The sequence below is a fragment of the Sebastes umbrosus genome, chromosome 13 (genome assembly GCF_015220745.1).
Source record: "Sebastes umbrosus isolate fSebUmb1 chromosome 13, fSebUmb1.pri, whole genome shotgun sequence".
Lineage (NCBI taxonomy): Eukaryota > Metazoa > Chordata > Actinopteri > Perciformes > Sebastidae > Sebastes > Sebastes umbrosus.
The window spans coordinates 8,676,047-8,691,417 of NC_051281.1; the positions used below are offsets into that span (position 1 = coordinate 8,676,047).

The 15,371-nt window shown below is 39.9% G+C and overlaps 1 protein-coding gene across 3 annotated transcripts in view; it reads left to right on the plus strand.

The window, feature by feature from the left end:
* The window catches only part of lrp1bb (low density lipoprotein receptor-related protein 1Bb), a 314,579-nt gene that overhangs the window by 227,119 nt on the left and 72,089 nt on the right, over positions 1–15,371 (plus strand). For all 3 annotated transcript variants that reach the window (XM_037789698.1, XM_037789696.1, XM_037789697.1), the window contains exons 42-49: positions 595–799; positions 5,795–5,987; positions 9,182–9,307; positions 10,320–10,448; positions 11,692–11,811; positions 12,482–12,595; positions 13,654–13,803; positions 14,024–14,146. In XM_037789698.1, the coding sequence (XP_037645626.1) occupies positions 595–799; positions 5,795–5,987; positions 9,182–9,307; positions 10,320–10,448; positions 11,692–11,811; positions 12,482–12,595; positions 13,654–13,803; positions 14,024–14,146 (1,160 nt within the window). The remainder of the gene's footprint in view (positions 1–594; positions 800–5,794; positions 5,988–9,181; positions 9,308–10,319; positions 10,449–11,691; positions 11,812–12,481; positions 12,596–13,653; positions 13,804–14,023; positions 14,147–15,371) is intronic.

Here is a 15,371-nt window from a genome sequence, read left to right on the forward strand (position 1 = left end):
GTGCACCATCCATCTTGCAAACCCATAAAGACTAAGATATAAATCTTTCATTTATTTACTCCATTGCTATTATCTATGTTTTTCATATTCTTAGAAGTCTTCACAGAGGGGAATATGAATAAATGACCTCTATCTCACAATGTGTGATGCTAATCCGTTTTATCAAATTGAAACCGAGCTCCACTTTATCGGTGATGAGCTCCTTCAGGGCAAAAAAGGGGAAGCCGATGACGGGCCATGGAGGTCTTGGCAACATGTTGATAACTGACTGACACGACTGCATAAACCTCCAGCAAGTTTATTCATGGGAGAAACATTTTCCTGTTCATTAGGGTTTGTTATTCCGGTCTGGTAGAGTTCCCTGGTTGACATGTTGGTATAGCAGCTCGCTGATTTAATTTCAGACTACACATATTTGTTTTGTAGTTATTGCTCAGGTGGGATGAATTCATAGAAGGTGAAGTTCTTTTGGGGAGGGAGGAAGTTTCTGATGACATCTAAACATTAAGATGAAGCCACTTGCTCGGAAGAAGAAAAGACTACTCTGCTCACTAGTAATTACGTGTTTGGTTTGTTTGTCTTCTCTCATGTTAGCCTGATGTTTTGGACCAACTGGAATGAGCAGAGACCCAGCATCATGAGATCCACCTTAGCAGGCAAGAACATGAGGATCATCATCGGTTCTGACATCCTGACGCCCAATGGACTGACGATTGACCACAAAGCAGAGAAGCTCTACTTTTCAGACGGAAGCCTCGGCAAAATTGAGAGATGCGACTACGATGGTTCCAGCAGATATGTGAGTATGAACATAATGCCAACAATAGATTATTTCCCTCTATAAAAATATTAGCTTCTTATTTTTTCAAAACCATATTTTTAATTTTTGTCATTATCAACGTTGTAATCGATTCCACATTTTTTCTACGACCTCACGTCCATCCCATTCTTGTTCAGGAATACCTTGAGTGAAATTCTTCAAATTTGGCACAAACCTCCACTTGGATTGATTAGATTTTGGTTGTCAAAGGTCAAGTTCACTGTGACCTTATGTCCATCACATTCTCATGAAAGCCATATCTCAGGAGCACCTTGATGGAATTTCTTCAAATTTGGCACAGACATCTACTTGGAGTGAAGGATGAACTGATTAGTATTTAGTGGTGAAAGGTCACTGAAACCTCACAAAACACGTTTTAGGCCATAACTCAAGAATTGACATGCTAATTATGACAATTTCACACAGATGTCTTAACAGGATAAAAAAAATATTAAGTGATGACATTTGATGACGGCATACAACCGTGCGGTAATTCTGGTTATTACACAGCTTTGTTGAATACTCGATTCTGATTGGTCAATCACGGTGTCCTACGGTCTATTTTAATGAAAATTACCCAGTGACTCACTATTTAGAATATATTTTCCACATTTCTCTCTCAGTGATGGAGATGTTTCATTCAAAAATATAAGAGAAACAAGGATGTCAGATTGATCTGCCCTTTTCTTCTGAAATGAAATGTCTTCCATTTAATCTCCCATCCCTATTGAGCTCCTGAAACATGATTCTCTATACAGCGGATAGGATCTGAAATACCTCTTGATGTTCTTTCTGATATTTCAGCTCTGAGGGGACAGATGGTTTCCTTAATCACAGAAGTAATTTCTCTGCTAAAGTAAAGAAGCTCAGTGAGGGGAGTTCTCATTTTGTCCATGAAATTGCATGCATAATGAATAAAATCCCAGCTGGATATATAAAAGATTATATATATAAATGTATATATATAAGATCACAGTACCAAATGGCCTTTTTTGTTGAGGATTTCAGTTTTTGCTTGACATGACCTCAGCAACTCCGCACCTCGGCCCATCTCAATTAGTCACCCATATGCTTGCTGAGCCGGGTCACAAGGCTCAGAGTCCTCACCTTTGGGTCCCCACCCGCCCTCGCTGCAGTGTAGTCCCGCTAATGAAGGCTTTGCAGTGAGGCCGCTCTGGGTGCAAATTCACCATTCCAATTAAAATGTGTAAATTAAACAGAGGTAGCTGATTGTCAACTTCAGCACTTACCCAAACTGCGGTTGTGAAAATCTTAAAACAAGCCATCCATTGTACACAAGAAGATTAGTGTGGAGATGGAAGCTTAAAGGGATAGTTTGAGTGTTTTGAAGTGGTGTTATATGAAGTACCTATTCATAGTTATCCAGTTAACACACAGAAGCAAATTGGCAAACTGGGGCGATTGTCATCTACAGTAGGTAACACACTGACTATGGATAGGTACCTCATACAACCCCACTTCTAAACACCCAGACTATCACTTCAAGGCTCCTTTTCCACTTTTTCAGATTTTGCAAAATTGCAAAAGACTGCAACATTTCATTTTGGTATTAAAAAATGGCCCTAGAATAGAGACAATAAAACACGTTATAGAACACCAATTTCATATTGAGTCTCATGAATGTACCCTTGAATGACCCAGCTGCTCTTCTTCTCTGCAGCAGTGCCATTACATGCTGACTGCGTGGTTGACGGCAGAGAAGAACAAGAGCTGTGGCAGGGCTCACTCCCCCGTGCCACTGTGAGAGTGGAGACCCATGTTGTTAATGAAGGCAGCGCTTCACAAAGGGCAGCAGAGTGCATGATAAGGGAAGATGTCAGCATGTTTAGCGGGGAAAAGATGCTCTTTTCATCGTGAATAGATTGAATGTAAATTGAGAACTGTCTGGAAATGATTAGTGTCGTGTGAGTTTCTGTGTCAGCAGTGTGCTCTCTGGGCATGTTTCCATGTAAAAGCGAGGCTCATTGAGGTCATTGGTTTGGACATAGTCGACATGGCAATTGAAGTACCTTATTTTAACAAAAGACTGAAGATACCTTGTGCACAGCGGTGCTTCTATTCTCTCTAGTAATGCTTCTCTCCTGGGTGCAGCTGGTGCGGGGGAAACCATAGTAAATCAGATGCAATCAAAAGAAATCCAAGCACACACCAGGGTACTGACATAAAATTAACACTATTTTAATGACAAATTACATTAAAAACAAAGAAAGAGCGAACTACGCATTTCGAGTGTTGCTTCATCAGAATCGCTTTAGGCTTGATTGCAATCAGGTGTATGGAGGACAGAACCTGCCAAAAAGTAATAAATAAATGACTTGATAAATAAATAAATAAATAAATATGAAATTAAATGTACCAGAAATAAATGTAGGCATTATTGAATTGATAAAATTATTAAAAAAAAAATAGAAGAGTAGATAGATAGGGGAATTAATACAAAGATAAATACAAAAGAAGCAAATTAAAACAGAAATATCAATGTATGTGACTTTTTATCAATTAATGAATGCCTACATTTATTTTTAATGTGAAATTTGGTACATTTAATGACATATTTATTTATTTATTTATCAAGTTATTTATTCAGTTTGTATTTTGTCAGGTTCCGTCCTTCATACAGGTGTGCCATAAATCACCCAGTGCATATTAGCAAAAAAATACCATTCATGCCACTACAGCTCTATTACACAAGTCAACAATAATAATAGGCAGTAGCAACTTGATACAAATATTACAATATAAAGAAATTATATTATGAAATGCAAAAAAATGTCAAAAGTAGAGAGTAAATATTTAAGTAAGTAAGTAACCTAACATAAAAAAATCCAGAAGGTTCCATAAATATAGTAGATAAGGAACATATAAAAAACAGATAGTAGAAAAAGGTAGAAAATGCATAAATATATATTCAAGAAAATATATAGTATACAAGGGTATAAACATATGATGAGATGGATATCAAAAAACTAGTAGAAAAGGGTGGAAAATTCATATATATCAGAAAGTTAAATATAGCTGTCTAAATAAGGGACTTTATATCTTATGTTAACGTTGTTGAATAGTGAAAGAGTCATAAGAACGTGTGAATTATGTTCACATTTATCCAAAACACGACTTCAGCACAAAAGTAATATGTTTCTGGCTGTAAACTTAATGTCTCCCAAATCTAATTTCCCATCAATATGTTCCATCCGCCCCCCATCTGGCGTCGTATCTTTCCCCTCTCTTTCTCTCTCTGCCTCTGTTTCTGTCTCTCACTCGCCTGATGGCCAGTTGTTGCTTCCACACGCTGGGCTCCTTTAATCAACACCTGTCCTATTAATCCCAGTATGGCACAGGGCTAATGTGATGCTGCTTACAAGCCTGTCCCACTAATGGCTGAGACTACAGAGCTGCTGGAGGCCCTGATCCCCCCCATCACACCCCCCACACAAGCCTGGAGAGTCCCACAAGGAGGCATCTGATGGATTCCTGCCTCCCTGCCAATGACACTGTCATTTACTCCCTCCAACATCTGGGTTAAGCAGTCATGTGGGCGGCGGGGGTGATGTGTTGATTAATGAGTTGAAACATTATCGTCCACATTTATTCCTAGGGATGCACTCACAATTCTGTCGATGCTTTCTCCAGCCAGATCTTGAAAAGAGTTATTGGTTTGTAGATGGAAGTGCAAATATTGACTGTGTGAAATATATGAGTTGCCCTGTTATCGCCGTATCATCTGATCTGGCACATAGATTCATTCACCTATCAGGGCTCAGCAGGGAGGATTACCTGCTTGCCCGGGGCAAGTAAAATGCCACGTTGGTCTAGTAAATCTAACAAATCACTTGCAGGATCAGGCAAGTGGGGAAAATATAATTAAACACATTGGGCTTTTTTCGGAGCTGATGATGGAAGTAGCTAAGGAGGCAGCCATCTCACTTCCTTCTCATTGTGAGAAAATGGTGGCGGGTAAAGACAAAGTTTATGAGCTGAAGCACATGCAAGCATTTCAATCAGAAGTTTAGTTGGGTGGCGTTGGAGCAACGGTGTCAATCTCATTTTAGTTTGTGGGCCGGACCAGTAAAACCATTGCATAATAATAACCTATAAATAACAACACCTCCAAATGTTTCCCTTTCTTTTAGTGTAAAGAAGTCCATTCTGAAAACGTTACTCAGTTAATGAACAATCCATTTACAAAACAGATGATGAACAGACTGAGAGTGTCTCTCTGATCTTCTCTGTTCTCAGTTGTCCTTCCAAGTTCTTGTATTTTTCGCCCATGATGACTCTGATGGTGGTGCCAAATATTATAATCCTTGAGGATTGAAAGGTGTTGCGAACACACCAAGCATATTGGCTTCCCATTTACCGCTGTGAAGAAATAGAAACTGGTCCATTTATCTTGGAAAACCCGACACTGAGTCCACGTTTTTCCTTTTTGACAAAGACGTTTTCCACCGGCGGCTCCTGCATGAACAGTAGCTTGACGGTGTTGTGTCATGTAGCCTGTACATAAGCACGTGGGATCTGTAATAGCCTATCCAACAGATCATGATACTCTTATTAGAACAGCACAACCCCCAGTGGACTAATAAGAATAGAAGTGCATTTTATTGAAAAATTGGAATTAAGGATTTTTACACTTCGCAAAGTCATCCAGTGAGCCGGATCGGACCCTTTGCGGGCCGGTTCTGGCCCTCAGGCCGTGTTTTTGGGGGCGAAACTTTGGTATTTGTTGTTGTTTGATAACTACTAAAAAATAAAACAAATTGTACAGGGACAAGTTAAAATGACCAAGTAGGTTTCTGACCCACTTGCCCAATTTGACAAAAAACATTAACGTTGAACCCTGCATATACTGTAAATGTGCTAGTACCAGAGTGGCATTTGACAGCACCAGCCTTAAATCTGAAAAGCATGATGGGACACAGTCCTAACATGAGTGCTTTGCTCTTTAATTTTTAGGTCATAGTTAAATCCGGACCTGGAAACTTCTACGGGCTCGCCATCTATGCAGATTTCATCTACTGGTCCGACTGGGCCCGCAGGTCTGTGCTGCGATCAAACAAGTTCACGGGCGGCGACACCAAGGTGCTTCGAGCAGACATACCTCATCAACCAATGGGAATTATAGCCGTGGCCAGGGACACAAACAACTGTGAGTATTTAAACACCTGGAGATGAGCTCCATTTAATGACCGTTGGATGCGGTGAGGTGTCTGCAAATATTTGTGTATTGCGTGTGTGTGCAGGTGCCTGGGTGATGATGTGTGCTTTTGGGCAGGAGTTTACTGTACACATGTGCATATTCATTATGTTAGTGTAGCTTAGACCAAAATAAATATGTTGCTGTATGTACTTTTTACTTTAGCAAAGTGAGAATATTAGAGCGTGTCTGTGCCACTCCGACAGTTTGCATGCACTTGTGTTTTGGTTTGTTTATTGAGGCATGCATACAGTTTCCTCCCCCACTGGCTGGACTTTTTTTCATTTGGGGAAGTAATGAAGCCAGAACAATCCAGGCTATTTGAGGTCAATACCAATATCATTTTTTCAAAGTGTTATGTAAGTGTTTTAATTCACCACAAATGACTATTAACTTTTACTTCATCAACCTGCCTATCTCTGGTGGCCTCCATTCAGGGGCTACAGATGGAAATGAGCTTTTATTTTATCTGGTGCAATAAATGTATTGTGTTCCTGTTTAATAAACAATACAATCTAAATTAAAATAATGAAATCTGAGAACAATATATCAAATGATATTCCATTTTTGGCAAGCACTAACTTTTAACTAAAAAAAAACATTTCTTAAGCCTTAATAAATTGATAAAATTATAAAAAAAAAAAAAAATAGAAGAGTATATACATAATGGAATTAATACAAAGGTAATTAAAAAAAAGAAGCAAATTAAAACAGAAATATCAATTTATGTCACATTTTCAACCAATCAATAAATTAATGCCTACATTTATTTTTCATATGATTTTTGGTATTTTTAATGACATATTTATTTATTTATCGAGTAATTTATTTATTTATTTATTCAGTTTTTATTTTGGCAGGTTCCCTCCTTCATACAAGTGTGCTTTAAATCATCCAGTGCTGATCAGCAAAAAAATACCACACCCCAGTACAGCTCCACTACACAAGTCAACAGTAATATTAGGCAGTAGCAACTTGATAATATTACAACATGAAAAAATATATTTTTATTATGATATACACAAAAAGTACAACAGAGTAGATATTTCCATAAGTAACCTATCAAAAGCATTTCTTGAAGTTTTTTTTTAATAATTAGTGACAAGGATATACATTGAGGCAGAATACTTATATTATCTTTATACAGTCAAAATGAAAAGGAAATGATAAGAAAGACACGCACATCCAGTGTCCAATAGGATGGGTGGTAGATCAAACAAATATCTAGCAGAATTAAAACAGATAGATCCGCACACCACGTAGCTCCCGAAAGATGAGTCAAGGTACATATTATAACAGTAAAATATTAAAGCCAATATTGGCGGATAATATGGGACTGGTATATCACACAGGCTCAAATAACTTAAAGCAAAATATTTTAAAAGGCTTCTCATATTTATGTTAAAAACAGCGGCTATGATAAATGAAGGTGGTCGTATTTAGAATGGCTAGAAACTTAAGTTTCAGAGGTAATTAATAAAAAAAGTAGCCTACGTTGTAAAGGGAGTCTCTTAAGTGTCGTATAAAGTTATATTTCCAAGTAGGACAAAGGGAAGTGGGTTTAAGCGGGTCCCACCGGTTGGACTCGGATGCCGAGAGCCACGCTGTTCCTCGTTTATCTCGTCATGGGAAGTAATCATATCCTATGACCTGCACGGGCACAGCTGCACGTCTACAGTATAATGTGCAGTGACCAACACCGGTTGATCTGCTAATCAGTTTATCCTCTTCCCGTCTTTACATTGTTAACCTCTTATTGCATTTTCCTTGTCATGAATATCCTGAATCTAAATAATCATACAGATGGTTTACCTGAGCTGCAGAACGCTTTCTTCTCTCATGAATAAAATACTCATGGCTGGAGGGCAGGTAATAACCGAGGGTCTCCAGAGCACACGTTTGTCTCTGAACACTAATACTACATCTCCTGTTGCTAAGCTACTTTTCTACATTTTATTTCTCAGGAATAGACAAGCACTCACATCTTTTTTTTTCAGGGGTTATGTCATGCGATTTAGTGAAATACATGATTCCCACAGAGCTGCACACATCTTCTTCACATAGCACCCCAGGCAGAGAGAGACCACATATGCAGTATTGTAATACATTTGTTACCTGTCGGTGAGGATAGTGGTAGCCTTTAACAACAGAACAGCCTCTTTTATTTATATGTTGACCATACCTGAGCCTTCAAATGAAAACAAACAAGTGCAGCATTTCACACTTAAATCAACCCCATGCTTAATAATAATAATAATAATAATAATAAAAGAAAACATTGTAGAAATTTGTTATTTAATAATAATAATATATCTGCCTATTTTTGGTTTAGTGGTGTATTTCTTAGTCCTGTTGGTATCTGTGATAACAAACATTGTGCGTCATGCAGGAAGCAATATAAGGACAAATTTCCCTGCTCCTATATAGTGTTTGGGGTGTTACCTACGCTAACACCTGCACTATAGTGTTGAGGGGGCGTTACCTATGCTTATACCAGCCCTACAGTGTTTAAGGGGTGTTACCTATGCTAATACCTGCTGTTATATAGTGTTAAGGGGTTGTTGCCTATGCTAACACCTGCCCTTATATAGTGTTTAGGGGGCGTTACCTATGCTAATAATAAACAATTGGCCACGCAGCTTTGGATGGTGAAGAACATCTGGTGCATCTGGAGTTGACTTCTATTATTTTTTTTCTCTTAACAGAAAATTTGAGAAACTATAGGAGACATTCAAGAGAATGTTGCTGCATGAGGCCCAGTGTCATACCATAGCACATCACATGAAGACGTTTCCATCTCCGCTGTAATTGAGTTTTACAGGAGAAAATCTATATTAGCCATCTTGTCCATTAACAATAATGATCAGGTTTGGTGTCAAGGCCCTCCGATTCAAAGAGCAGGAGCTCCTTTCTAGATTTACCAACTATTTAGTAAGCGTAAGTGCAGAGAATCCAAATCTGTGTCAACTTCCCATGGGATTTTTAAAGATTTATTTGGAATATCACTTACTAATAATACAGTAGACGAGGAAGGCAGAAGATTGAACATCTTCGACTGATGCCATTTAAAAGAGTGTGTCTCAGGGGAGAGCTTTTCTCTTGCTGCTTGTCACCGCTTAATCTATTCTGTTTGATTGTTATTGAAGGTGAGCTGTCGCCATGCCGGCACATGAACGGAGGCTGCGGCGATCTCTGTCTCCTGACCCCGTATGGGAGGGTCAACTGCTCTTGCCGAGGAGAACGTGTCCTGTTAGACGACAACAGATGCGTGTGTAAGTCACGAGGAGCTTCGGATTTAATTATACCACAAACGCTGGAACATCCTCAGTACCAGATATTGATTGTAATGACACTCTTTATGGCTACATTTATATGCATAGTTTAACCTGGCTTCTGTCCACACGCAGGTTAAGCTTTTATTTGTGCTGTTTACATGAACCTTTGATTATCTTTGAATTGATTCCTGTGAGCATAACGGCACACAAACAGGAAAGCATGAACAGCTGCTGTCTCTTCCAGTAAGTTTGTAATGATTCCAGCAGTCACAGTCGATGCTGCTCAGGAAAAATAAAGCTATAATGTCGTGTGCCAGCATGGCAGAAAACAAAGTTGAAAGCGTACCTGCTTAAAGTCACAAGACAAAAGCATCTCACTGGTGTGTGGCTTTCTAATTTGACAGATTGCTGGTTGAAGTTGAAATGCAATGTGAGGACAGACCATAAGGTGGGAGGAGCTGTTCAAACGAGGGAGGTTTGGCCAGACTAAACATGGCAAGTGACTCAGAAGAGCTGGATGGTAGCCTGGATGTCACGCTAGAGGACGACAGGCTTTTTCTACCACACCCCGATTCCGCTCATCACTAGAGCAAGAAGAAGTTTCCTATTTTTAGATTGTGAAGCTGCAAGTAGCAGAGCACAGACAGAGAATGGTTAAAGTCTGTAAAGGTATTTATACCTGATGACTGAAATCACTACAATGTTGATATGTATCATTAAATCAGTGTACTAGATCAAATGAGACTTAGCTACCAACTGAATATCAGAATATGCCAGGCATCTCAGATTTCCCTTAAGTTGAAGTATAAGGGTAACGGGGTTATTGTATGACATTTACAAATGTGGACCCACAACTGGGTTGCTGGAGTGGATGTGGAGTTCACTACAGTAGGCAGTGAAATGTTTTCTCTGAGCTCACCAGTATGTCAGAAGGTTTGTTCAATATGCTCAGTTGAGATTTGAGATTTTGACAGTCACAGTTCATCACCCGCATTGTCTTCTTCTGCAGCAGAAAATTCCTCCTGCAACATCCACACTGAATTTGAGTGTGGGAATGGCGAGTGCATAAACTACCAGCTAACCTGTGACGGAGTGGCCCACTGCAAAGATAAATCAGACGAGAAGATGCAGTACTGTGGTAAGAAACTTTTCAGAAAAAAAGTGTTGGTTGGATTTTGAATTCTTGTAGAAAAAGAGTTGATTGTTGATTGCTGCTTGTCACTGACATTTCTGGTTTGATAGAGAGGTGAAGTCACGCCCCTTCCGGTGAACCCCATGGGACCTTATTTCGGGAAATAGTTGAAGTTTGAAACTGTGAAAATATGTACTAAGGGTGGGCGATACCACAAAATTTGGTTTTGATCCGTTACCAAGTAACACAGGGCCAGAATCACCAATATTGATACCGATACTTTTTATAATTTAAAGCGGCTTATGTTCTTACTTATTGCTTTCTGCTATTAACTACTTGCATGTTAAAACACAGTACACCTTTAAGGCAAATAACAAAAATATGTTTTTTTATTATAGTAAATGTGCAAACATGATTTTTTTTTTTTTTTTAATAAACAAAGTGCAAACATGTTTTTGTTGAGAACAATGAATGTTTTAAACCTTTTTTAGTGCAAATATATAAAAATAAAAGCACAAACAACCTTCAACCATCATTCACAGCTGTGAAATAGCTCCAAACATGTTCCTCTTTCTTGCACACAACATCAAAACAGCAGTGAGAAGCAAACAATACAACAGAACATTGTTTGCAGTTCTACTCTTTGATGAAATAAAAAGGGGTGTAGAAAAGGGAAACTGATCTCTTTTTGTATCTGTCCTATTGATGCTAGAATCGATCTTCAAAACGAGACGTAGGTTTCGGTAGTATTCATATTTTCGGATCAGTCCGCCCAACCCTAAGAAAGACTACACACTCAAAAGTCTTCCAAGTGACATCTCTGTCATTGAAGCTACGAAGCCTGTGTGTTTCGTACTGGGATGAACTCAGACGAGGAGTCGCTGGATAAAACACATCGGGTCAGATAATGTTACATCTGTACGTGGAACATCGCTAAGTTTGCTACCTGGCTAGTATTAGTAATGTATGTTGTGCGAGACGAGAGATGAAGTTCACTGAGCGGTTTCACACAAAACTTATTGATGTTACAACAGACCTTACAACAAACTGTGACAAACATCATATGTGTGATTCATGCTTTAATTCAAACAGGATAAAAAAAATAATCCGTCTCTCGCCGTTGACTACTGTACATATTTTTTCCGAAATGAGGTCCCATGGGGTCCGCCGTAAGGGGAGGGACTTTGTCTCTCTAAAAGCACTTAGTCATTTCTAAAACATTTCTGAATTTCACTCTTTCATCTTCCAGACAACCGGAGCTGTCGGAAGGGTTTCAGACCCTGCTACAACCAGCGGTGTGTGGCCAACAGTCGTTTCTGTGACAGGATCGATGACTGTGGGGATAACTCTGATGAAGCTTTCTGCAGCAGTGAGTCACAGCCGTTTGATCTCCAGTTCAATCCGTCCTGCCTCTGAGGGCAGGATCCAGCGACACTAATGCCTTGCATTAATACGGCGCACTAGGCCACATGCTGTGCTAAGCCTTCACTGTCTAATGAGCCCCAAGATCATAAAGAGTGCACAGATTCAAAGGGACTCCCAACCCCCACCCTTAAAGGCTGCCTGGACAATATTTTGTGTCCCTTCAATACGGCCAGACTGATTTTGTTTTGATCTCGATGGTGAGATAATCCAGTACAAATTACAGTTGTGCTCATTCCCCTGCTGTAATTAGACTACAGTGGGATAATATTGAGGTGTATTGACTCTCAATAGCAAACTGATTAAGCCCACAAGGAGACAGAGGTGTTCTCATAATTAATGTGGACCTTCTAACTTAGCAGTCTGGGATTTCAGGAAGGAGTTTATCTCACTTTAGTGTGTCATCTTCAGCCTTGCATCTTCTTTTTTAATTTGACATCAACAATAAAGTTCTCAATTGCCATTAAAAAATGTGGTTATTATCTGCCAGTTATCAACCGGGAGCTAATTTTAACCACCCTCAGGACGAGGTTCTAACTGTTGTTGTCAGCCGTACCTGTAACTGCCTCCGAGTGTTGCTTCTATTCTCTTTTTGAAATGCTAATTCTCTCCCCCAGATGTCACGTGTGGCTCATCAGAGTCATCTTGCAAGGACGGGAGCTGTGTACCCAGCTCAGCCTGGTGTAACCAGGTCATCGACTGTGCCGACGCCTCGGATGAGAAGAGCTGCAGTAAGTCCTTTAGCCTGTGACTTGTATTGCAGTTACGGTAAAATGAGAATGTAAACACATACCTCTACCTGTAGCAGATCTGAGGCCTGTACTACAAAGCAGGATGTGAGGTTAGCGAGGTAACTTCAGGGTTAACTCTGGGTTTTCAGTCCTACAATGGTGGCTCACTTCCTACCGGGGAAGGTCGCCATAGTAATTTATGCCGAACAGCTAACCTGCTCCGGAGCAGGTTGTGTTCCAGATAAGAGATCAACTCATATAAAAGCACCACTTACTGACCAATCGGAGCTCAGAGCACAGATCGTATGATAATAATACACAAAGACGGACGAAGAAGTCACAGTTTAAACTGACAAATGCAGGAAGGACAGCTGGCTGTATGCTTTGGATGCTTACCTCTTTGAATTATGTTTTTATATTTATTTTTTATTTTCTCTGAAGTCCGTTTCACACCGCCGGAGTCGGGGGCGCAGCTGAGAGAAGGCTGAAATAGTCATACACACCACATCAATATCACATAGTCATAATGAAGTGTAATTTATTCAGCGGTTTTATTCTCAAACATTTTTATGATATCTCTGCCACATCTAGACGAATATATCTGACTTTTGAGTAGGCTATTCCGTTAAATTAATAATAATAAGTGTTCTTTTACCTTACGCATTCACACATCAGCAATTTTTTCTTTTGCCAGCTGTCCTTCCTGCAACAGTGTTACTTTGATTATGTGTTTAACTTCTTCGTATTTGTCTAATATTATAGTTAGTGGCATGTGAACGCGCTTGTAGCCAGATTGAGAAACCCTGTGTTGATTTACCGAGTTGATAACCAGCGTCGTAGGAACACTTAGCAGGATCGTGTTTGTTAGGGTTAGTTAAGCCAGATAACGAGAAGATACCCTGGGTATGTTTAATTCGCTTCACAGTACAGACCTCAGATGGATCCAGTAACTTAAATCTGTGCTTTGATCAGATTGAATACTGCCACTCACACCTTTACCTCCACTATTATTTCCATTGTGACCATGCAGTTATTGTGGTGCTGTGTTTTGTATTCAGACCACACCGACTGCTCTCACTTTTACAAGCTGGGGGTGAAAGAAAAAGATTTCATCGGCTGCAACTCCACCTCACTGTGCATCCACCCAACGTGGATCTGTGACGGCGCCAACGACTGCGGAGACTATGCCGACGAGACCAACTGCCAGGGTGAGCGGCCAACGCAAACACACACACACACACAGACGCACTGTTTTGCGTGTGCAGATTAAGGAAGCCATCTTCAATTAGAGAAGATTTAAGGCAGATCTCATTTTCGGAGGTGATTATGACAGTGGAATCAGAGATTCAGAGAGAGCTTAGGAGAAGATAATGACCTCAATCATCGCTAACGCCCAGAGGACTGACTTGGTTTTGTTGTTCGTCGCAGTTTCCCATGGGCAGAAGTGCGAGGAGGGCCACTTTGCTTGTCCGAGCGGGAACTGCATCTCCAGCGTTTGGCTGTGCGACGGCCAAAAGGACTGCGAAGACGGAGCGGATGAATTCCAATGTGGTAAACCAACAAATCTTACCTCCCATACGCAATAAACTGAAATGATGTTTTGCTCTCTAACGGGTTGAAATAGATGAGGTATTTGTTTGCAGTACACAACACTGTCGGCAGTTGGAAGGATATTTATTTTCCATTAACAAGAAGCTATTTGTTGTAATGCTTTTATCATTTGAATAGATCCAGGCCTGCAACAAATATTACATACAGTATATAAGGAGGAGACAGAAAGACAGGAGATGATTGTTTATTGTGCCATAAGGCAATTTCTCTTCACTTTGTTTTGCTCCCCCCTTATTGAGATTTCTCGAGTGGGTGTTGCTGCTTGTTTGAAAGTCTAATCCCGACGTTGAATCCAGAGTGAGGCTGCTGAGGACTCGGGTTTTTTCCCTTCTCTCTTTGAATTATAATATACAGCACTTCCAGTGTAACAATTAATTAATGAGGCATCAGTCAGTGGAACTGTTACACTGAAGATGGAAGTGTGGGTTCAATAGAAAGCGGTGGCATATGAAAGGATTACACATTACAATGCCACTCCTCTACTTCCCTCACCAGAGGCAGCGAGAGCATTCTTACCCGCAGCTTTGATCCGTGCTAATGTATACAGAGCTTACCAGGACAAAGTCAGGATCTCTCCAATTAAACAGGGGACCCATAATTGAGTCATGGTATGGATTAATATGATTTGTCTTCAAAACCAATAGCTGGCACGCACACGTGTCATCGCTTTTGACACCAAAGCAAAAAGGACCGGGTGCTTTAATGTAGGTGGTCAGAGTAGCTGTTAAGCTTCATCACCGCTACACAGATGCACGAGGTAATTAGATGTGATGGAGTAGTGCACACACACAGTTTCAAAACACTCACTGTCTGTGTTTGAGTTGTCAGCCTATTATATTTTCTATCTAACAGTCTATATGAATCCGGCCTTTTAACGACCTCAATCCAGCCCTCTGATCATTTAGAAATATGAAGATGTGAGATGTGAAGCCAATGTGGGAGTGCCTTAAACTAGCATTTTTTTTCTAATAGCCAGCAGGGGGCGACTCCTCTGGTTGCAAAAAGAAGTCTGATTGTATAGAAGTCTATGAGAAAATGAGCCTACTTCTCACTTGATTTATTACCTCAGTAAACATTGTGAACATGAGTTTATGGTCTCAATCGCTAGTTTCAAGTCTTCTTCAATACAGCATGATGTTCATTTAGTAAATTATAATCCCATTTA